This window comes from Notechis scutatus, chromosome 1 (genome assembly GCF_049901735.1).
Source record: "Notechis scutatus isolate UNSWTSFEM ecotype Mainland chromosome 1, rNotScu1.2, whole genome shotgun sequence".
In the NCBI taxonomy this organism is placed as follows: domain Eukaryota; kingdom Metazoa; phylum Chordata; class Lepidosauria; order Squamata; family Elapidae; genus Notechis; species Notechis scutatus.
The window spans coordinates 8,679,728-8,702,893 of NC_142009.1; the positions used below are offsets into that span (position 1 = coordinate 8,679,728).

At 43.8% G+C, this 23,166-nt stretch overlaps 1 protein-coding gene across 3 annotated transcripts in view; it reads right to left on the reverse strand.

Moving 5' to 3' along the window:
- Positions 1–23,166, reverse strand: part of CLTC (clathrin heavy chain) — a 98,202-nt gene that overhangs the window by 61,436 nt on the left and 13,600 nt on the right. For 2 of the 3 annotated variants that reach the window (XM_087956361.1, XM_087956354.1), the window contains exon 2: positions 3,590–3,797. In XM_087956361.1, the coding sequence (XP_087812487.1) occupies positions 3,590–3,797 (208 nt within the window). Of the gene's footprint in view, positions 1–1,611; positions 1,655–3,589; positions 3,798–23,166 lie in introns of those variants that run through there. The other variant, XM_087956368.1, reaches the window with a different exon arrangement.

Consider the following 23,166-nt stretch of genomic DNA (forward strand, 5'->3'; position numbering starts at 1 on the left):
TCATGCACGGTTAATTTGACAGTAAAAATGGCCCAATTCTCAAATGCCATTTCTGTCCTACATGAGTCCTACAGAGAGCCAAGGGCTGAACTGATAAGGGCTTGGAAGCCAGCTGCAGCACATGTGTTTTCTCTCATGATGCTCAACATTCATGCAAAGTTACTCATCCTTAACCCAAGCAACTCATTTCACGTCTTGCTTGAGAAGATATAAGTACATCAAGACATACAACATCAGTGCAACACACACATTAATATCCATATCTAGAAGAAATATGGGGAATCGCCTAAGGTTAGCTGCCATGTCTTATCTTGCGGGCACTTTCTTAGATGGGATTGTTAGTTTAGCTTTTAAATGAACCGTTGCCCTTAATGCATACTGTGGACTAAAGCGTACAGAAAAGACAGGGATTTAGAAAAGGGAGAGAGTACAATTACAACTAGGAAGAGTGAGGTGCAGGTCACCAAGGGGAATACCTGAAAGAATTAAGAAAGAGCGAATGTTCAATATGGATCATGCTGCTAACTTTCAAAGTGGGGTCCCTTGGTGATCTCTGAACTTGGTTGCTTTCTTGCAGACGTTTCATTACCCAACTACGTAACATCATCAGTGCTGAAAGAGAGTAGGTAAACTCTGTTTATGTACCAATGGCTTGCTCTGTCAGTGTTGGCAAGAATGTCCCTGCAAGTTCCCCAACAACGGGCCCAGTCAAGGAATCACTATGAACAATCCCACCAATACTGATCAAGCTATTGGTATATAAAATGAGAGAAAACCCCACTCCCTCCTAGCACTGATGGTATTGCCTAGTTAGGTAATGAAAAGTTTTCTGCAAGAAAACAACCAAGCTCAGAGAATACCAAGAACCCGCCTATTCAACCCTGAGCTACAAATAATCTCTTCTATTGGTACTTTCAAATATGGTGTTAAGTGTGTTTTAGCCAAGATCCACAAACCAGGAAAATGTGAGTCTGAATTCCTGTATGGGCGTTCAATTCAGGAAATGGCCTTCAGTATAATCTAATCTAACCTCCCTAATCTGCCACACAGGATCGCTCTAAAATGAGAACTGCCCTTTGGGGTCCTCCTCTGAAGATCTTTGAGGAAATGTAGGACACCGAAGGGATAAAATACAAATAAGCAGGACTCCGTGAAATTACCCCCTTACATGTCGATCTCTATAAAGCAAAGATGGGGAACTATGGCCAGTTTTACGATCTGTGGACTTCAACTCCCAGAATTCCTGAGCCAGCCACGCTGGCTCAGGAATTCTGGGAGTTGAAGTCCAGAAGTCATAAAGGGGCCATAGTTCCCCACCCCTGCTATAAAGTATTGGTAATGTTTAAAAGACAGAGCGAGAAGAGAATATATTTCTACATAAAGATATTACATTTGTGGAAGAGAGGAGCAGGGGAAGGCATGGGAGGCTAGAAGCGAAATAGGCTGATAAGTTTGGGGGAGGAGGACTAAGAGCTACAGATACTTCCAAGGACACTACCAGCCCCACAAGACTGCACCACCTTCAATCCAAAGGAACACACAGCACTGAAACTATGCAGGTAAAGACTTTCAAAGCTATGAAAACACTAAATTTGAGGGTTAAAGACTCACACTTGTCCACCAAAGAGTTAGGCTCCATATTCAGATGTTGTCCTTTAAATAGAAGGTTAAACTGATTTTTTTTTTTAAAAGAAAAAAGCAAACAAACCCTACATGATCATGGATTTCAGGAGGGTAGTTTTACAAAAAGGAGGGAGGCACTAGGTAAACTGTCTTGAATCCTGAATGAATGGGGGGGGGGGGATATAAATCAATATTTTATATACACAAATCAATAGCCTCATTCTTTTTTCTTTGAAAGCCTGAAAGGCTTCATTTCAGCCGTGTCCGTCCCCCCCCACGTTATATACAGAATACACAAAAAGCAATATACAGCCAGATATGATATTGTAAGTCTCTGTCCCGTTTATAAAAAGTCTGACGCATACCCAAGCAGAAATGCCTGTAGGGTTCTAGCATTCAGTTATTTCCCCTCCTTCCCAATTGTCACCAAGTGCTGAAATCCAAATTTCACATGAGAGAAGAGAGATGCTTGTTAGGGATGTACAGAACTGACTAATTCAGGAGATGCTCCGGAGTATCCCAGCACATCCCATTCCTGTATCACTGAGTTTTGCACATCTGTAGCCCTTCATAATGCAGCCGTGCTAACTTTTGAAACTTTTAATCTGGCAAGCCTTTTGCATTCTCTTTTCATAAAACAGGACAAAGGCAAATACAATACAAGAGGTAACTCACCATCTGCACACACAAGAAAGCATTAGGAAGTGTGACAAAAATAGTGATAAAACATTAAAGCCGTCAGAAAAAGAGGACGCTGCTGTAATGAGACAGTTGAGAGCTTAGTTTATCCACCATGGGGGAGGGGGGGAAAAACATGTGGCAATCTGTGGACATTCTGAAGGCAAATTTTCTGGGCTTCGGGGGGAAGAAAAAAACTGGTTTACCCGAGACATTTAGCATCCATAGTAAAGACAGTTCCAGTTGGGACCTGACTTGTGACCATATGAGGCCTAAGGTAGAATATAACTATAGTTGCGTAAGGCAGCGGCCCCCAACCTTTTGGGCACCAGGGACCAGTCCTGTAGAGACAGGTTTTTCCATGGACCGGAGGGAGTGTGGTTTTGCATGCTGCCTGCATCCCGCGGATGAGGCTTTGCTTGTTTGCGCAGCCCAGTTGCTGGCATCCCGCAGCCCAGTGCTGGTCCACAGACATGGGGTTGGGGACCCCTGGCGTAAGGAGTCCCTGAGGATTTTATCCCTCTAGTTGTTGCTGACTATAGGGGGCATTGCTCATCTCCATTTCAAGGCCGCTGAACCTTCCCTGGTCACATGGCCAGCATCACGTCAAGGAACGCTGTTACTTTACCACCAAAGTGGTACCTATTTATCTACTCGCATTTGCATGCTTTCAAAATGCTAGACTGACAGAAGCTGGGGAGGGACGTCGCATGGCCCTCGGGTCTTCAACCTGGACTGCCGGCTTTCCAGCCAAGAAGCCCTGCATCCTAACCACCACGCCACCCCTATAATCATGTAAGAGGAACTATTATTTCATTTTGATTTACCTCTACAATGATCTACATCAGGAGACATTCGGCACATAACAGGGGAGGAAATTTGTGCATGCCTTAGGAAAATAAATGTCTTTGTAGGAAGTATCTACATCTTTGGCCTGAAATGTTTTAACAAAACCTCTATGTTTCTTCTTTTTTTTAAAGGACAGAACCTATTTTTTTGAATTTCCACAGATTAAAAACACGCATTTTAAGTTAGGATAATGTTGAGAGGGTCAAATGCTTAGGAACTAATCAACCCCATTAGTTTTCACACAATGGTTGTTGCAAACACTGGGCAAAGCACAGCTTTTCATTGCTATCAAGGGGAGAAAATGAAAATTTACATTTGTTTCATTAGCAGTTGTGGTTCAAATAAGGAACCTGGGACGGTGGGACCCCTCAGAATACACATTAAAATCCAGGCCTTGGAATCATAAAACACAAAGTCGACTGGAAAGCATTTTCCGTACCTTTGAGGGCAATCACTTTGCTAGCAGGGTTCATGATGGCACTATCAGCCGAAATTGGCCGGCGGATCGGATTGTTCGGGTCATTCATATCAATGATGACCACCTGAGCCTGCTCTCCCACTTTCTCTCGTATGCAGATGAATTTGTCAGATTCCATGGTCAAAGTACTGAAGCCGATGTTGGCTGGGTTGATACCCAGGTTCTGGAGCTAAAAAAACAAAAGAGGAATATCAAGGTTGGAATGAGTATTTCAACAAACCCTCTTTCATTGCTAAAAGTAATAGTAATAACAACAGGAGCACCATTTGACCACAATCAGCATTCACAAATTCACCATCAGCCAATCGCATAATTCAGCTTTACTTGGAACAGCTGACATCCTGCAACCATATTCTCCAAAGCACCTGAAGGCAGGACAAGAAGCAACAGGTGGAAACTAAACAAGGAGAGAAGCAACTTAGAACTAAGGAGGAATTTCCTGATAGTTATAAGAATTAACAAGTGGAACGACTCGCCTGCAGAAGTTGTGAATGCTCCATTCGCTTCCAACACTGGAAGTTTCAAGAAGAGATTGGACAACCATTTACCTGCAATGCTATAGGGTTTTCTGCCTGAGCAAGGGGTTGGACTAGAAGACCTCTAAGGTCCAACTCAACTCCACTTTTCTATTCCATTCCCTGTAACACCATCAAACATCCCACATCTGCCTACCCCAGGTCCTTGGAAAGGAGTCATTGGGTAGAAAAAATGTCCAATCCAGTCTGAAAACATCAACCTTATTGTGCGATGATCAATAATAATTGTGCAAGAATTTATTCAGGAGTCCAGGTGGGTTTTTACCTAATACAGGTAGTCCTCAAGTTACGACCACAATTGAGCCCAAAATTTTTCTTGCTTAACAACAAGACAGTTCTTAAGTCAGTTTTGCCCACTTTGCAGTCTTTTTTGCCACAGTTGCTAGGTAATGCAGTTGTTAAATTAGCAACACGGTGATCTGTGTTAAGTGATATGAATCTGGCTTCCCCATTGACTTTGCTTGCAAAAGGGGACTCCATTACCCCCGGGACACTGCAACAGTCATAAATACATGCCAGTTGCCAAGTGTCTGAATGTTGGTCACATGACCATGGGGATGGTGCAATGGTCATAAGTGTGAAAAATGGTCATGTCATTTCTTTCAGTGCTGTTGTAACTTAGAGCAGTCACTAAACGAATAGATGCAGGTCAAGGACTACTTGTATGAAATAGATTATGACTCTAAACATAATCCCTAAAGTATTTTATAGATAAAAAGGGAGAAATTCGAATGGCTAATATGAATTATTATGAATATGAATATTAGAATTTCAAGATAAAAAACAAGACAACAAGGGATGGCAAAGGGAGATGTCAATTTCTGTGGCTAAGGGAGACAATTAAATTAATTTTCCCCATTTTAGGACCTTTCTTGCCATGGTTGTTAAGTGAATCACTGCAACTATTAAGTTAGCAACACGGTTGTGAAGTGAATCTGGCTTCCCCATTGACTTTGCTTTTCAGAAGGTTGAAAAAGGGGATCATGTGATCCCGGGACACTGCAACCGTCATAAATACGAGTCAGTTGTCAAGCATCTGGATTTTGATCACGTGGCCATTTGGATGCTGCAACGATTGTAAGTGTGAAAAACAGACATAAGTCGCTTTTTTTCCAGCACTGTAACCTTGAACAAGTCACTAAATGAACTGTTGTATTTATGGACGACTTGTATTTATGATAGTTGAAGTGTCCTGGAGATGTGTGGTTGCTATTTGCAATCTTTCCAGCCAGGTTACTAAAAGAAATGGGGGAATCCAGATTCACTTAACATCCTCATGATTCACTTAATGACTGTAGTGATTTTGTTTCCCAGCCACGGCAAAATCCCGCACAACTCACATAAAAATGCCTTGGTTAGGCATAGAAATTCCACTGCCGATCATGGCTATAAATTGAAGATATACAACAATAGCCAGGACTTTTTCCTCTGACTGATGAAATATTGTTTCTACTTATTTTAAAAATGATGTTAGCTGCCAGGCATTAAAACTTTGGAAGAGTAGCCAGCTGATCTCTGATTACTACTCATATCATCACTATCCTGGTCAAATAGGATCAAGACATAGTGTCAATTAATGTAAAATAATAATTCGTGCTACTGAACAGCTACTGAATTCAGGCATATAAAGTCTGGAAAAGCTACACAAATTAACGTCCTGGTTAAGTTTTCCTCTTTCGACAGCTTTGAGGGGTGCCTGTTTATTTATTTTATGTTTATGCTAAAGCCAGGAGAGTCTATCACCGTGTTTCTCAACCTTCGCAATTTTAAGATGTGTAGACTTCAACTCCCAGAATTCCCCAGTCAGCATCTCCACCCGGCTTAAAATTGCCCAGTTTGAAAAAAAAATGCTTTAGAATTGATCAAAAGGATAGGGGTTCCCCAGCAAATACCCTCTCTTCAATAAATCAGTTGGCTGATGGCACATGTCTAACCATAAACCACAATGGCTGGGTTTACAGATTTAAGATGCTAAGGCAACAGCAAAGCAAGCTGCTTTTTGCTTACTGGAGGACGAGGATGCCTTAAAAAGCGGAAAGCTAAAAAGCTGCCGTTCCACATTCGTTCTACTTGGACGCCCCCTTAAGCAGCAATTACTAAGCACCCCAACGTTTTTTCCAACTTCCACAGGATTTAACTGCTGCTGCATATGCGGCTTAGGAATCAGCCATGAAATTTAAGGAGGCCAAAGCAGCCTTCAAGCACATTCTCTTCCCTAAAAGCCATGTTGAAGCAACTAACCCGACTATGGTTTGCACTAATGTTAACTTCCTACTTAGCTGTGAGGCCGAGGACAATCATTCAGCCAGGAAAGAACAGCCTCCCAGGGCCTTTTCTTTCGAAAGAGATTTCTTCCCCTTCTGTAGCAATTTCCCTGGAAGTTTCACTTCCACACTTATGCAAGATAGTCCTTTTACTAGCCCGGAGTGATTCATTCAAGGCAACCGGTTCGTGTTTCCTCAGACGTTTTCTGGAATCGCTTCTGTTAAATGGATGGGAGAACCCGGGCCGTGAATTCATTGTGTGTCTTTCCAAATTATCAGTGACATTTCATGCCTCTCGTGAAGGGCCCGAATTCCGTTGGGTCCTTCCTTGCAGCCTCTGATAAGGGCAGGGTGGGCCGCTGGTTAAGGGCCGTGAACTCCTGTTACACAGCCAGAACAACGGCAGGCAAGGCTTAGATGCCAAGAACAATCTTTCAGGTGATATAGCAACAGCACTTAAGACTTATATACTGCTTCAGGGTGCTTTTACAGCCCTCTCTAAGCGGCTTACAGAGTCAGCTTATCCCCCCCCCCCAAAATCTGGGTCCTCATTTTACCCACTTCGGAAGGATGGAAGGCTGAGTCAGCCTTGAGCCTGGTGGGATTCGAATAGCCAAATTGCAGGTAGCTGGCAGTCAGTAGAAGTAGCCTGCAGTACTGCACTCTAACCACTGCGCCGTGGCTGCTCGTGAAGCCTTCTAGATATTTAGGACTAGAATTCCCATGATTGTTGAACATCATCCTTGGTGACTGGGATCTGCAGATACCATGGTCCCAAATATTCGCAAATATTACAAAAAATAATAATAATAATAGGCTGGACAACCATGTGACCAGGATGGTATAACATCTCCTGCCTTGAGTAGAGGGTTAGACTAAGATAGGGGACCCCAACCCTTGGTCCATGGACCAGCACCAGGTCATGGCATGCCAGCAACCAGGCTGTACAAACAAGTGAAGCCCCAGATGCGGGATGCAGGACGTAGGTGAAACCATGCCCGCTCCAGTCCCCGGAAAAAGTTCTCTCCATGGAACCATGATGCCCAAAAGGTTGGAGACCGCTGGACTGGGAAAGTCCTTTGGTCCCTCCCAGCTCTACGATTATTAAGTTCTATGAAATACAGATAGCCTTTGACTTACAACAGTTCGTTTAGTGAACTTTCGAAGTGACAACGGTCCTGAAAAAAAGAGACTTAGGACCATTTTTCACACTTATGACCATTGCAGCATCCCTGTAGTCACATGATTTACATTTGGATGCTTGATAAGTTCATATTTATGGCAGTTGCAGTGTCCCTGGGGTCATGTGATCCCCCTTTGGCAACACCAGATTCACTTAATAACCATGTTACTAATTTAACAAGTGATTCACTTAACCAATGTGGCAAGAAAGATAGTAAAATGGGGCAATGCTCACTTTAACAAATTTCTCACTTGGCAACATAAATGTTGGGCTCAATTGTGGTCGTAAGTCAAGGACTACCTACCGTGTTTCTCATAAAATAAGGCCGGGTCTTAATTTTTTTTGAGCCCCGAAAAAACGGCTAGGATGTCTTTTCGGGGGTGACTTAATTTCTTCCCCCGCACACACCTCCACCTACAGTGCCCCATGCGCACTCACCTCTCCATGAGGCCGCCAATGGAAGCTCCCCAAAGGCAGAGTCACCAGCCGCTTTGGGGTGAGGCGTGGCTGCACACGCACTCTCCTCGAGGCCGTTTCTATCGGCCAGTGGAAGCTCCCAAAAGGCAGAGTCACCAGCCGCTTCCATTGGCCAATGGAAACGGCTTCGTGGCGAGGGGAGTGCGCGTGGGAGAGCGGCTGCAAACTTTTCTTAGCAGAAGGGAAGCAAGCTGAGTTTCTCTCTCTCTCTCTTTCTTTCTCTCTCTCTCTCTCTCTCTCTCACACACACACACACACACAAACACCACCCCTGCTAGCCCTCGTCCCTGCACCGGGTCAGCCAAGCCCTTCTGACGAGGGAAGGTCTCAGCATCTGCGGGGTTCCCACTGCCGCTCTCCCCTCCCCAGGCCAGACCTTTTCCGGGCACCCTGCCAAAGTCCCAGGGCAGCCGACCTCCCTTTACCTGCCGCCGCTGGTTTGGGGAGTGGGGGGCGCCAGGGAGGGAAGAGGAGGCAGCAGAGCTCGGCTACCCTTAGAAGGGAGATCGGGCGGACTCCTGAAAGGAGACGCGGGAGCGGTCATTGTAGGAATGCGCGGGAAGCGGGTGGGGTGTGGAAAGGGCCGCTGCGCACAGGAGGGCAGGAGGGAGCTGGAGCCGAAGAAGGGCAGGAGAGAAGCTAAACCGTCCTTTCTATTGCTCTGGTGAGGGCTGAATATTTGCAGGGGCTGGTTGGAAAGGCCTAATTTTAGTATGAACCTTGAGTCGTGGTGGGGGAGCTGAACGGCGAAGGCACTCTGCACATGATCCGAGGCAATCCTGCCACTGATCACGGGTGGCATTGCTAACAGTTGGGGGAGTCTGAGAACTTCACCGACGCCTCCTTTTCTCTCTCTTTCTCTCGGAGCGCCTGAAAGAGCGCCCGTCATTAACCAATTAACCAACGCCAGCCTCGGAATCCCTTATTTTGGCATAATTCGGGACGAGAGAGGAGCTGTAAAACCAGGGGCTTGGCGACAAGGTGCAGGTTCTTTTCTTTTCTTTTTTTCTTATTGAGTTCAATCACGAGACATTTCTTGATTTCATCGGACGCCGGAGGCGTTCAGAAGAACTTTTGAAAAACTTGTGGGTCTAACTTTGAGAAGCAATGGGTTTGGTCCTCTCAAATGGCGGAGGTTAGGGATGGTCTTTGGAGACCTCCCCTCTTTTAGCTGAGGGAGACCTAGGCGATTTTAGGCTAAAGCTGCTCCGGAGAGATTGATCAGAGAATGGGCAAGAAAGCAAAACAAGAATACATTTGGGCTAAGGCTTTTCTCCCATTCCCTCCGTCGCAATCTCACAATTTTCATCCAGACACAGATAAGCGTGGGCTTTCTCTCCTGCCCGCTGGTAGATTCAAAGACAACTAATGCGGGCTCCCTCACGAGGCCGTTTCGCCGATGGAAGCTCCCAAAGGCAGAGTCGGCAGCCGCTTCTACCGGCTGATAGAAGCAGCTGGTCACTCTGCCTTTGGGGAGCTTCCATCGGCTGATGTTCTATCGGTAGTAGATCAGGGTATTCTAGCCTAGGCTACCTGCGTGGCGCCCCTAAAGGCAAGTTTTCTCCCCCCCTTCCCTTCCCATTTCTCTTCAACTCGTGTAGTTCTAACGAACAATGTGAGAAATGGTGGGGAAACGGATGGTTTAAATAGGCCTAAATTTTGGGGGCAGGGCTTAATTTCACCTCATGCCTAGAAATCATGCTGGGCCTTCCTATTGGTGGAGGCCGTATTGTTGAAGAAACACTTTTTTATATTAGGGGAAAACCTCAGGTATGTAATTGTCCCCTATATCCATGAGAAGAAAACCAAATATTATTTATTTGCAGAATTCTCCTTAATGCAATCCATCTCTATATAACCAAAAATTTTGTAAGTTATTTGGGATATCAAGCAAACAAAAACATGATATAACATGATTCACCATTTTGTCCTGACAACAAAACATGCTAGATTTATAGAGTGCCTTAAGACAGTTTGCTGAATAAGCCGCTACGGTTTTTAATACTCCACCATACAACCCAATACAAGCCAAACTCAGGTAACACTCTAAGCCATAAGCAAACATAATTAAAGCTACCCATTGCTTACTGTGATAAAAACAGTATCGCACAAGAAATCCATGAATGGGTCTTTAAGGGTATTTTATGTACAGAATGGCAAACACCAGTGACTTCTAACTAGCATTTTCTTCAAAAGCACACTAAAGATTTTCTGGTTTTCATTGTTTATTTTATTTTATTTATTTATTTGATTTGTCAATCACTTACAAGATAATAGGCATAAGTATAAACATGAGTAAGAATACAGGATACATTGTGGCACAAATCATTGTTCAACTACAATTCCCACATTGGCATTCCGACAGACTGGGGAAAGAAATTAAATAATTCATAGCCTCTGGTGGGGGAAGCATTATATTGTATGGAACAGAAACTCCATCAATAGGTAATCAATAGACCGTAATGCTAATAACTAGCATTTGTAGCAACAGTTAAAACTGTTGCAACAGTTGACATGGAATATCTTAAAATCAGGACACTTTAGTCACAGAGCGCATTTTTAGAGCAGGATGCTAATTTAATTTGTATGCCAACACGAAGCCATTATTTGTTTCACTATGCCTTATTGATTAAACCAGACCGGTAAGGCATACACAATACAGCAAACCTCTAGTCATGGTTTACAAACCACAACGATTGGGCTTCATGCAGCTGCATCACAAGAAACTGTGTTGTGTTAATAATAATTTATTAAACCCGTTTGCCACCCGACTCTCTCTGATTCAACTATTAAGTTAACAAAAGGTATGCAGTGGTTCTCCATGTTTTCTTCCCCACGGATGCTCTTTAAAAACGTTTCATGGCCATGGACTCCCATCCCAAGACTTGAGAAGATTTAAATAACATTTTTTCAAGCCTTCACGTTCCCCTGTGATGACATTGTGGGGGTCCCCAGGGTCCACTGCCCTAAGATCGTGTTTGGGTCTTACCATTTATAAAGATATGGTTTGATAAGTCACAAATGGCTGTGTTTGCTAATAATAATAAAAGCACTTTTAAGGCATGGATCCAGGGTATCTGAGAAGCAGTCATGCCCCGGTGGGACCAGCCGCCCCACTCACTCAGAAGGGGAGAAAAGTCAAAACCTAGTTTTTGTCAGTTGGCTTAGGGCAGGAGTGTCAAACTCAAGGCCCAGGGGCCGTATCCGGCCCACGGGGTACTTACATCTGACCCACAGGGTCACCCCGGCAACAGCAAAGGACCGCCCGCAGTGCCTCTACCAGTAAAAATCTTGTTTTCGCTGGTGGAGGGTTGCAGGAGGTCATCGCAACCAAAAACGGAGCTCGGGAGCCCATTTTCACTGGCAGAGCGCTCGGGCCACCTATAGGCGCCCCCGACATGATTGAACTGGCCACACCCACCCCAGTCACGCCCCCCCCTGCCCAGCCTCCCCAAGGTCAAACATAACCCTGATGCAGCTCTCAATGAATTAGAGTTTGACACTCCTGGCTTTAGGGCCTCAAGGGAGGCACTCAATGCTGAAGGTGGTAGATGGGTTAAGAAAAGGATCTCGTCCCCATGCCATCCGTCTCCGGGACTCTAGTTTTTAATCTAGCTCTTTAAAACATTAATATTTTATTAATCAATATTAATTAGTCATATTCTTTCCACTGTTTCTACATCGCCCAGAGTCGCCTTAGGGGTGAGAGAGGCAGCATATAAATTTAAGGAATAAATAAAATAAAATCAGATTTTGAGCTACACCCTACAGGGAGGATAAGACAGGTGCAGGGCTGGTTGGTGTGAGACCCAGATGAATACAGGTAGTCCCCGACTTACGACAGTTCATTTAGTGACCCGTTCAAAGTTACAACGGGACTGAAAAAAACTGGTTTAACCATTTTTCGCACTTAGGACCTCTGCAACAGCCCCATGACCACGTGATCAAAATTCAGACACTTGGCAACTGGTTCATACTTATGACTCATGTAACTCTGGGATGCAGCAACGGTCGTAAAGAGCCCTTTGTCAAGGGATCACGTGACCACAGAACATTGTGTGAACACATGACGCCGGGACACTGTGATGGTCTTGAGTGTGAGGAGCAATCATGAGCCACTTTTTTCAGAGCCGTCATAACATACTGTACATTTTTCACTTAGTGCACAGCCTTAATTTTCTGCATGCTGGATGTAGCTAACGCTACTTTCACGGCTGCAATTCCATAGTGGTCAGATTGGCAAAAGATAGCCTTTCAAAACAAAAAGGGGGAGGTTCACAGTGTTTTCATGTTGTCCTTCCTTTAAACATCTTCCCAGGATATTCTGTTCCTTACTCTCCATTTTAACAGCCTGCAAGCAATTGAGTTGCAACTGACAATTAAATGAACTTAAATCCAAGGACAGGCAATTGTTTTGGACTCAAGGCCATCTGATATTGCCATGCATATCTGAGCACACACAACCAACTCAAAAAGCCCCTGCAGTGATCTTCTTTTTTTTTTCTGAATAAACTTTATTAATTTTACAATTAAAACAACACAAACAACACAAAGAAAAAATTAAAAACTTTTCAGCAGCGACAGTTTGTGATTTCCTGTTTGTAACATTATTTTGTGCAATATTTATAATTAATATCTAATGCGAATATTGTGATCTTCATACCTGCTAGGGAAGAAAGACCGCTTCCCCTTGGTCTAAAGCAGGGGTCCCCAAACTTGGCAACTTTAAGACTTGTGGACTTCAACTTCCAGAATTGAAGTTGAAGTCCACAAGTCTTAAAATCGCCAAGTTTGGAGACCTCTGGTCCAAAGCATCCTTTTCCTACCTTTCAACTTTCCCTCTGTGTTTCGCCCCCTTCTGATTTGATAATGTTGTAACTGCTGCTGCTTTCCTCAAAAAAGGTTAATCCTTGCACGCCCATGATCGGTGAGCTTAAAACTCTGGACATGCTCGCTTCCACATTACCAAAAAAAAAAATATATGTAGGAAAAGAGCAGACGGAGTCCAGGATGGAGTCAAGGGAGGAATCGGCCTAGAGCAGGGGTGTCAAAGTCAAGGCCTGTGGGCAAGATGCGGCCCACGGGATGCTTAGATCTGACCCACGGGGCCGCGATGGAAGGACTGGCTGCGATGCCCCCCACCAGCAAAAACGGAGCTCAGGAGAGCGACGCGTGGGCTGCAGGACATTGAGCCGGCCATGCCCACTCAGCACCCCCCTCAAAGTCAAACAGAACCCGATGTGGCCCTCAATGAAATAGAGTTTGACACCCCTGGCTTGGAGTCTTTACATTTCCCACTCATAGTCTATGTCACTGGTGTCAAACTTGCTGTCATGCCCCTGGTGGAGACTGACTCTGAGGAAGAGGAGGAACAGCCCACAGGGAGTGGGAGTGTGGCTCCAGAGGTGGTGGAGGAGGCTGGGGAAGGGCAGAGGCCGGCTGAGCAATCAGAGGAGGATCCAGGCCCATCCCCTATCCATCCTGGTTACGCAGGGAGGAGAGGATCAGGGAAAAGCGATGTCTACTCAGGAGGAGATTACCATGATCCTCCTTGTGGCTTGCAGCTGGGAGCTATGTATATAAGTTTGTAACTGCGCAGTCAGAATTGCTGGAGTCAAAGTTTAGTGTTCACCTTGAAAGAGGCTTATCTTTGCTGGCGTTCTTCCCATGGACTCTCCTCGGTTATTTTCCTGGAATGTATGATTAATTATCTTGGCTTGCTTCGGAATTCTCATCAATGCGGTTTGTTTTAGTTTTCTTTTTGCCTCATTATTTACTTTTGTGACTTTAAATTGTGCCTAATAAAACAGTGAAGTTAAGTTGAAGGCCTTACCGGACTTTAATGTATGTTTTGGGTTATTTTGAGAGACTATGGGTCATCACACTTGCCGTGTTACGTTGCCGTCATGTGACATTTCACATTTTTCCCATTCACAGAGCTGGGGTGGGTGTGGCCCGTGCACGACGCATCCGGCCCGCAGGCCACCAGTTTGATATGACACCCCTGATCTATGGCCAACCTCTCGAATTCTGTTGATTCTTACTTAGTGCCAATTTAGTGCTGACCCATTAGTTAGCTAGATTCTGGTGTATAGGCATGAGCAATAAATCATCCTAACTGGAAGTTAAATTGTGTGCCCGATTCTTCCCACCTGATAATCTAAGAGCGCTGGACTTTGCCAAATTAAAGTTGGAAACATCTGCTATACTAAGAATGGGAAGAAGAAAGTGAGGAAGGTGACTCAAGCTGCATATCTTGGGAGTCCCATCCTTGCCCTCTCCAAAAAAAAACCTGAAACTTCCTTCTCCACCTGAGTCTCTATCTCCTTATTCTCAAACTATCGCTCCCAGTTGTATCATAAACTTTTAGCAAATAACAGGATCAGTACGCTTTAGCAAAGCAAGCTGCGACGACATCAGTTCATACAACATTAATGAGCTTCAAAGCCAAGTGAAGATCTGGATAGAAGCCCACCCCACCCCAAAAGCCAACATAGCCATTAATTTTACTACCACACCAGTCAGAAATATGGCTTAACAGGCTGTGCTTTGATTTTTTTTTATGCAGTTAAGCTGGTTTCAATTCTTAACCACCCACAGATAAATTTTCCGCCATGATTATCTGCCCCTAACCTAGTCCTTCAAGTGGGTTAGGGTCCCAACCCTGTAGGGCAGCCAAACCAGGGTGTGTGTAACACATGCTATCAACTCTGATGTGATCTGAGGAGTGAGTACTCCGGCTTGTCTGAAGTTTTCACTTCCTTTCCCTGTAGGAATCAAGACTATAACTGTGCCATCTAGTTGTGTCAGAACCACACCCTCCAAATAATCCTTCATGGGCAATTAGTAATGTGCCACTCCTTTTATAATACTTCGCTTGCAAATGAAACCTTTAAATTCCTGGAATAAAGAGATTGAACCCTTAAGGCTTAGTTTTCCTATATTCTTCTTCCTCCCCAGGAAGTAAAACATGTTAACTGCTTTCTACACACGTTGGCCAAGCCCTTCTGCAGCACAAAGCACGTCTTTGAAATACTTGCCCACCATAACCCACATGTACAGATTCTCTTTTTTTATATACAGGGGTTTCTGAATTAAGAAAGCCCTGAAAAGGAGAGTGTAAGCACCTTTCTAGTTAAATATGAACAGCCAAGATTAGAAAATATACCCAATTCACTTCATAAGCTGTTTTATGTGGGATAATACATATTTCTCTGTTTCAATCTCTTTTTCTTGTATCTTGTCATACCTGCCTGCTTGTTGTGTTCTACAGAATTAGATCCATCACTTAAGGACTCCCAATTGATAAGTTTGGAAAGTGAAAGGTGATTGGTGTACTACTAAGTTCCATGAAATGCAGGTGCTGGGCCCAGTAGTCTCTTATTTATATCTCAAATGTCTTCCTTCCTTTAAAAAACGCCCTCTACCTGGGTTAATTATAAAATCACAAAGTCCAAGGGACTTTGGAGGACTTCCAGTCCAATCCCCTGCTCAAGCAGGAGCCCCTATGTCGTTCTGGAAAAATAGCTGTCCAATTACTTCTTAAAAACCTCCAGTGGTGGAGCACCCACAACTTCTGAAGGCAAAACCATTCTACTGATGAGTTGTTCTGTCAGGAACTTCCTCCTCAGTTCTAAGTTAGATCTCTCCTTGATTAGTTTCCATCTGTTACTTCTTGCTTTGGCCCTCAGGTGCTTTGAAGAATGGGTTGTCCCCCTCTTCTTTGTGACTGCTTCTCAAATATTGGAAGACTGTTCTATCGTTTCATCCCTAGTCTTTCTCTTTGATAAGGCAGGCATAGCCAGTTCCTTTAGCCATTCATCCTATGGCTTTCAAGCCCCTTATCTCCATTGCTCTTCTCTGCACTCTCTCTAGGGCCTTAGCAAAGTACTAGCACCCATTCCTGATATGTTATCAGCATTTAACAACGGCTAATTACAACAGTACCAATCCAATCACTTTTTAAGTTTACTCCAAATATTTTCAAACTGAGCCTAGCAGCCTGTAAATCAGGGGTCCTCAAACTACCCCAGCCACATTGCCCCACCTAGCCGCCGGCCCCCACCCGCCTTCTGGAGGCCAAAAACGGGCCCGTTTTTTGCCTCTTCAGCCGAGAGAGAGACAGAGACAGACAGAGAAAGAGAGAGAGAGACAGACAAAGAGACAGACAGACAAAGAGAGACAGAGACAGAGAGGAGAAGGAGAGAAAGACACACACACACACACACACACACAAAAAACAAACAGAAATCCCTCACACACACCCTAAGGCAACCACATCCCTTCACTAACCAGCTTCCCACCCCCAGGAGAATAACAAATTCAAGTTTAATTTGTGTGTATTGTTTAATGGACTGCTAAATTGGCCACGCCCACCCAGTCACATGGCCCAGCCACACCCACCCAGCCGGTCTGGGGGCCCCCCAACAGTCTTGAGGGATCGTGAATTTGCCTCGTTTAAAAAGTTTGAGGACCCCTGCTCTAAATTATACATTTCGAGTGGAGCCATTCTTATTTCATCATTTAAGTAACCAAAGTGGGACAAACGCCACTTATCTATGTCAGTGGCCCCCAATCTTTTGGGTTCCAGGGACCGGTTCCATGGAGGGTAGTTTTCTGCGAACTGGATCCTGAATCTCGCATGCGTGTGAATAGGGCTTTGCTTACTTGCTTGGCGGGCCAGGGAAGGTGCTGGTCCACGGCCTGGGGGCTGGGGACCTCTGAGAAGGCTTAGCCAGAGTTTAAACTAAGCCACAAGCCTTCCATCCCCAAAATAGATTTGCTTTAATTGCAGCCCTCTGTTAAAAGTAACACATGGTGCCTTCCACAAGTGCTGCATTTTTCAATTCTGAATTCCTGAGCCCAAAATGCCCCGGATAGGCAGCCATCTACCAAAAGCTAATTTCAATGCAACACCCGAATTTTAAAAACAAAAATTCAAGAAGTCAGTGGGTTCAAGTTCTTTACCCCAGAGATCAAGCTGTAGCCTTGAATTTGTGGCTGAAATCTCATTTTCGCTGTAGATTTGCTGTATGTCCCCATGAACCTCAGTCCCTCTGCCCTGCGAGAGGATTATAGCATGTAATCTTACAGAAGTACTGTAACAATAGTAATTAGATATTGTACGAAATGTTTGAAAAAGCTCAGCCAAGTGGCATGCTATTATACATCAAGACTCTGGCTCATGCTGTGTGCTGAGGCTGAAACATCTCATGTTAGAGATGCAGAAGGGTGGAATTCTCCAATTTACAAGAACACCTGGCAAAATTCTCTGTTCAGGGTCACCTATGAGGATATTTATTACGCTGACAGCAGAAATTCACCTGAGCCCTTGCAAATGTGACACACACACACATACACACACACACACTCTCTCCATATGGAGCTACAGCTGGTCTGTGAAGACACCTTCAATGCCCGTACAACAACTGCCCGTGGTACCATCCACGGCACCTGGTGCTCATGAATCCGATCGTGAAAAAAAGAAAACAGTGGTCCTTTTTTTTAATCATGAGGTTCCAATTTTTCTTCTTCAAGTCCTCACTTTGTAAATCATTAAAAAGGATGCCCGGTTTCTAGCAATATCATTCCACCCTGTTAATATTTTAATGTTTTATATTGTTGCAAATAAGAGAATAAAGGCAGTCCTCGACTTAGCGGCCATAATTGAGCCCAACGTTTCTGTGGCTAAGCGAAACATTTGTCAAGTGAATTTGCCCCATTTTGCAACCTTTCTGTTAAGTGAATCACTGCCGTTGACTTTGCTTATGAAAAAGGTCACAAAAGGGGATCATGTGACCTCTGGGACATTGCAATCGTCATAAATCAGAGTCGGTTGCCAAGTGTCCGAATTTTGATCCCATGACAACTGGGGATGCTGTGATGGTCGCCCCTCCTCTAGGCTAGCCACTGCCGTTGCTTTAAAAAAAAAAAAAGAGCAACATAAGCAGAAACTGCCCCTTCTTCTGCTTGATGTTCCCTGCATGTGCTCAGAGGGCTGGATGCAGGGACTGAAACATACAACCGCTGCGCTGAAAAGATTTGCGAAGTTGAAGATACTATTATTGAACGTTAAGGCCTTAAACAGCTTAGGACGGGAGATTATCCACTGGACTGGTTCTCCTGCTATGAACTCATCCACTTACTTAGATAATAAACAGGACAAACCCTTCTGAAAATGCCTCCCCTATCAAGAGCTTGGCCGTTAGGTGAAGCGGCGAAGAACCCCTTGTGGGTGTCCTCTTGAATGTGATGCCCACCCTCCTAATGTTTAGGAAACACACCTACGTATTTATTTCAACGATGACACTATGCAAGCAGAAGGAACCGAACTTTGGAGGAGCCACACAGGCCCAAACTTGCCCATTCTTTATAAACCTGCTGCATTTAACAGAGTTTGCTCTCAGAAAAGGACCCACAGATCTAGCAGTGATAAATAAAGATACATCAATGCGCAGAAATGATTAGACTAACAATGTTATTTAAAAAAACAGGGAAGAAGAATATTTTACGATATGGAACATTTGGTATAAATGGTTAAAAAAAAGAGTAAAGATGTTTGTGAAAATGACTAAAGAAATCTCAAAGAAGAATATGATATATGACTTATGTGTATATATGTAAAGTAATTTTGATAAATAAGTATTGTACTTTAACAGTAGCATAGTAAGGAACTAGTAAATTAGCTACAGATATATCTATGGTAAATGAATCTAATTGTTACTAAAGGACATATACACTGCTGTGATATCGCTGTAAAATGTGAGAACTTGTTTCTCTTTTTTAAATTTTCAAAACTTTGAATAAATTTATTTTTTTAAAAAAGAAAAAAGAAAAGGACTTTCTAACAAAAAATGTAGCTGAACTGGAAAGAAGCAAGTATCTCAACAGAGAAGCAACCTAGAACTAAGGAGAAATTTCCAGACAGTGAGAACAATTCACCAATGGAACAACTTTCCTCCAGAAGTGGTGAATGCTCCAACAGTGGAAGTTTTTAAGAAGAGATTGGACAACCATTTGTCTGAAATGATTGCAGTGTTTCCTGCCTGAGCAGGGGGTTGGACTACAGGGCCTCCAAGGTCCCTTCCAACTCGGTTAGTCTATTCTAACATCCAAGTCACTACAACAGCATAACCTCATGAACAAAGGCCCTTCCCTGGCAAAGTTGTATCTGACAAAAAAAAAACAATCAGAAATGTTCTGGATTGAAACACTGAGGCAAACCCCCTTAATTAATAAATATTTTATTTATTGATTAAATTTAAATGCCACCCATCTCCCTGTGGAGCACACTTACAAAAGTATCTTCAGTTCAAGCCCTGTCAGCATTAACTAATCAAGAAAAAGCCTGTGTGATCTTGGAGAACCGCAGAGTGAATATTCCTGAGGGATCACTGCTCCCAGTTATATCAACCTGCCACATTAAACCTTGCAGACAGCGCTTGTTGTAGGTTCTTTTGGTGAGGAACCTACATTGGTGGGGCCCAGGAGACTGCCTTTTGAGGTTCTTTTTTATTTTATTAAATTTATGTCAAATGATGGACATGTGTTTATCCCAAGCATATTTAAACACTTGCTGATGACTGACCCACTACCTCTGCTGGAAAGTCGGTTCTAAGTGTCCACTACTCTTTCTGTGAAGTCATACTTTCTAACTTTTGAACTTCCCTCCTGGCAGGTTGAGGTTATGCCCTCCACATTTTTTATTTGTACTTAATATTGAAAACACTGCCTTCTAGAACTTTATTCATGCCCGTATGTCATGCCCTTGTAGGAGTCTGACTCCGAGTGAGAGGAGGAACAGCCCACAGGGAGTGGAAGTGTGGCTCCGGAGGTTGTGGAGGAAACTGGGGAAGGGCACAGGCCGGCTGGGCAGTCAGAGGGAGATGCAGGCCCATCCCCTCTTCATCCTAGGGCACGCAGGGAGGAGCAGATAAGGGAAAAACATGAATGGTGTGGTCTACAGGGGAGGAAGGGGCCCTGATCCCCTTCATGGGCTGCAGCTGTGAAGATTGTTTAAAAGGACAAACTGTGCATGGCCCAGTGTTAGAAGCAAAGTGTGAAATAATTCTAGTCTTTCAGTTCTTATCTGAGTTTTGGTGTCCTTCCCAGTGTATATTTCAATATTTTGGATGCGTTCAAGCCCTTATCCTGCCTTGTCTCATTAATTGCTTCAGTGTGGTTTGTGTTGTTTTTTCTATTTATAATTTATATGTATTTGGAGTTTGAAGGGCATTTCTTACTTTTCGCAACTGTTTGTGGAGTTTTTTCTCCAGTCAATGATAATTGGAGCTTTGAAGCCAAGTTGAAGGAATTAAAGGGATTTCACCTGTTTTTGTGACTTTGTTGCTTTTGTATCCCCCTCCCCCCGGGTCATCACACTGTAATATATTTAAAGGTTACAATCATGTCCTCTCTGCTGTGGTACCCGATTTATGGGACACCCTTTTCCCCAAAATTAGATTATCTCCATTCCCTTTTGATATTCTGAAAGGCCCTCAAGGCTTGGTGACGTTATCAGGCTGGAGGCTCAGAGCTTTTCTGATTTTCTGAGATGGCTTTATTGTTAACCTGACATCTTTATCCTTTTCAATGCCCAGGGCAGCGATGGTGAACCTTTTGGGCTCAGCCTGTCAAAAATTTGGAAACTGCCTAATTTGATTCTGCTGTGTGTATCTCTCTCTCTCTTACACACACACACAACAAAAAAGAATTCTTTACATTTTGATATATTTTTTAAAAAAATAGTCCAACTATGTGTGTGATTCCCCAGGAATTGCCACATGGCAATTACCTTCAGGCAGTGCTTTCTTCATTGGACAGGGCCCTGAGCTTACTCCAGGCAGCTGCAAGTCACATAAGGCTTTGTACTCTTGAAATGGCTTCAGAAAATGCTCCTTCGCAGCCTGTGCAACCCAGGAAAATTGTGTGAAGGCACACCCTGTTCTCGCACTATGTCTGGAGGCTCCAGAGGCTGCATGAGAGCACACCCCATACTTGTGAGCACTCTGCAGCCTCTAAAAATCACATGAGAATGGGATATGCTTTCAAGAGTGGTTGTTTGTCAGGTGTTGGTGAATGTTGGTGTGTCAGCCAAGACATTGGGATGTGTCACTTTTGACACAAGTGTGGTAGGCTCACCATCACTGGCATAGGAGCACCTGAAGGCAGGACAAGAAGCAATGGATGGAAACTAATCAAAGAGAGAACTAAGCCCTAGAACTAAGCAGAAATTTCTTGACAAAACAATTAATCAGTGGAATGACTTGCCTCTAGAAGTTGTGGGCGCTTCATCAATGGAGGTTTTTAAGAAAAGTTTGGACAATCATTTGTTTGGAATAATATAGGGTCTCCTGTCTGAGTAGGGGTTCGACTATTAAACCTCCAAGGTCTCTTCCAAGGTCTCTTTTCTTATTTTGTTAGGTGGTTGGGTGGTATCTGTGGTTTCTATAGAATACTTTGTCAATCTTATTGAGAAATACTCAAGGGTGGGATTCTACCAGTTCTGTCCGGCTCTGTAGAACCGGTAGCTCTGAAGAACAGCAGACATAGAACCGGTTCTATGTCTGCTGCTGTTTTGGCCCATCCACCCGGGCTCTTACCTGACCTTTATTTCCTGCTTTTTCAACCACAGCTGCTTTGCTCGGCACAGCAAATCGTAAATCCCCGAACACCAGTTGGATCCCACCCCTGGAAAAACTGTTTGGATGCCTGGAAAATTCTGGGAGTTGAAGTTCACAAGTTTTAAAGTTGCCACTGTTGGGAAACCCTATCATAACATCTAGAACTCATTACTTTCTACAGTGTTTCTACAGCTCAGGGCTTCTCAATTTTGGTGACTTAAAAGGTGTGTGGACTTCAACTCCCAAAATTCTCCAGTCGAGATGGCTGGCTGGAGACCTCTGAGAATTCAGATCCATGCATCTTTTAAAGTTGCCAAAGTTGAGAAGTATTGGTACAGATTTCTAAAAAGCAACCAGCCAATGGCTTTTTAAACAAAATGAAGGCTGTGTACAGATTGGTATCTCTGCTCAAAATATCTACACACTGTAATTGCATGCAGCCAGAACTGCACAGAGAAACAACTTAGGAGGCTAAAATGGAGGAGCAAAACTTTCAGGAAAATCTGCTTTTTTATTGTAGAGTATTATAAGGTCTCCCTCAAGCATTGCTGTGTGGAGGCCCCATGTTCTGGCTAGAATCAAGGATTTCCGTTCTATCATGCCTCCAACTGCTGCCCTAAGCTAAAAGACAACTTCTGCTTTTGCACTTCGTAGTACCGAAGCTTCCAAGAGGTTGCATTTTGGGTATAGAACAGTTGATTTCCGATCAACAGATTTTGATCCCCACGACCAGGAATCCAGCTGCCTCCTTGTGAGTAAGGTCTTTCTGGTAGGGAAAAGAACATAAAGCAAACGTATGCAAGCTGAGCCGTGAGCAAATCGAAAACCAGCTGGCAACAAACTCCAGAGCTAAGGATCAATTACTGTGTCAGGATTAAAAACGTGTAGGAAGTTCTGTAGTAAAAGGGGATGATTAATAAGAGAATTTGCTTACAACAGAGCCGTCTGGATAAATGGATTCTGTTTTGATATGGTTGGAGACCCCTGAGCTAAGATACAGGTTTCACTCGTTTCCTTCAACAGCTCCTGGCACACAAAGCAGTTGATGCTGAACAAATTCTCACAAGCTGCCTGACTACAGGCATCCTTGACTTATGACCACAACTGAGCCCAAAATTTCTGTTGCTAAGTGAGACATTGGTTAAGTGAATTTTGCCCCATTTTACGACCTTTCTTGCCGCATTCCCTAAGTGAATCACTGCAATTCTTAGGTTGGTAGTGAATCTGGCTTCCCCAGAATAAAATGTCAATGGAAGGGGCCTTGGAGATCTTCTAGTCCAACTCCTTGCTCAACATCTCCACAAAGCTGAACTTCTAACAGAACTCTGGTTCCTTCCCCAAAAAAAAAGCCTTGACTTAAATGGAAAAACATTAAAACATTTTTAAAATCTGGCTGTAAAAATGTACACATGAAGCAAATCTGGCTTCACCCATTGAACGATTAAAAAAAACAGCA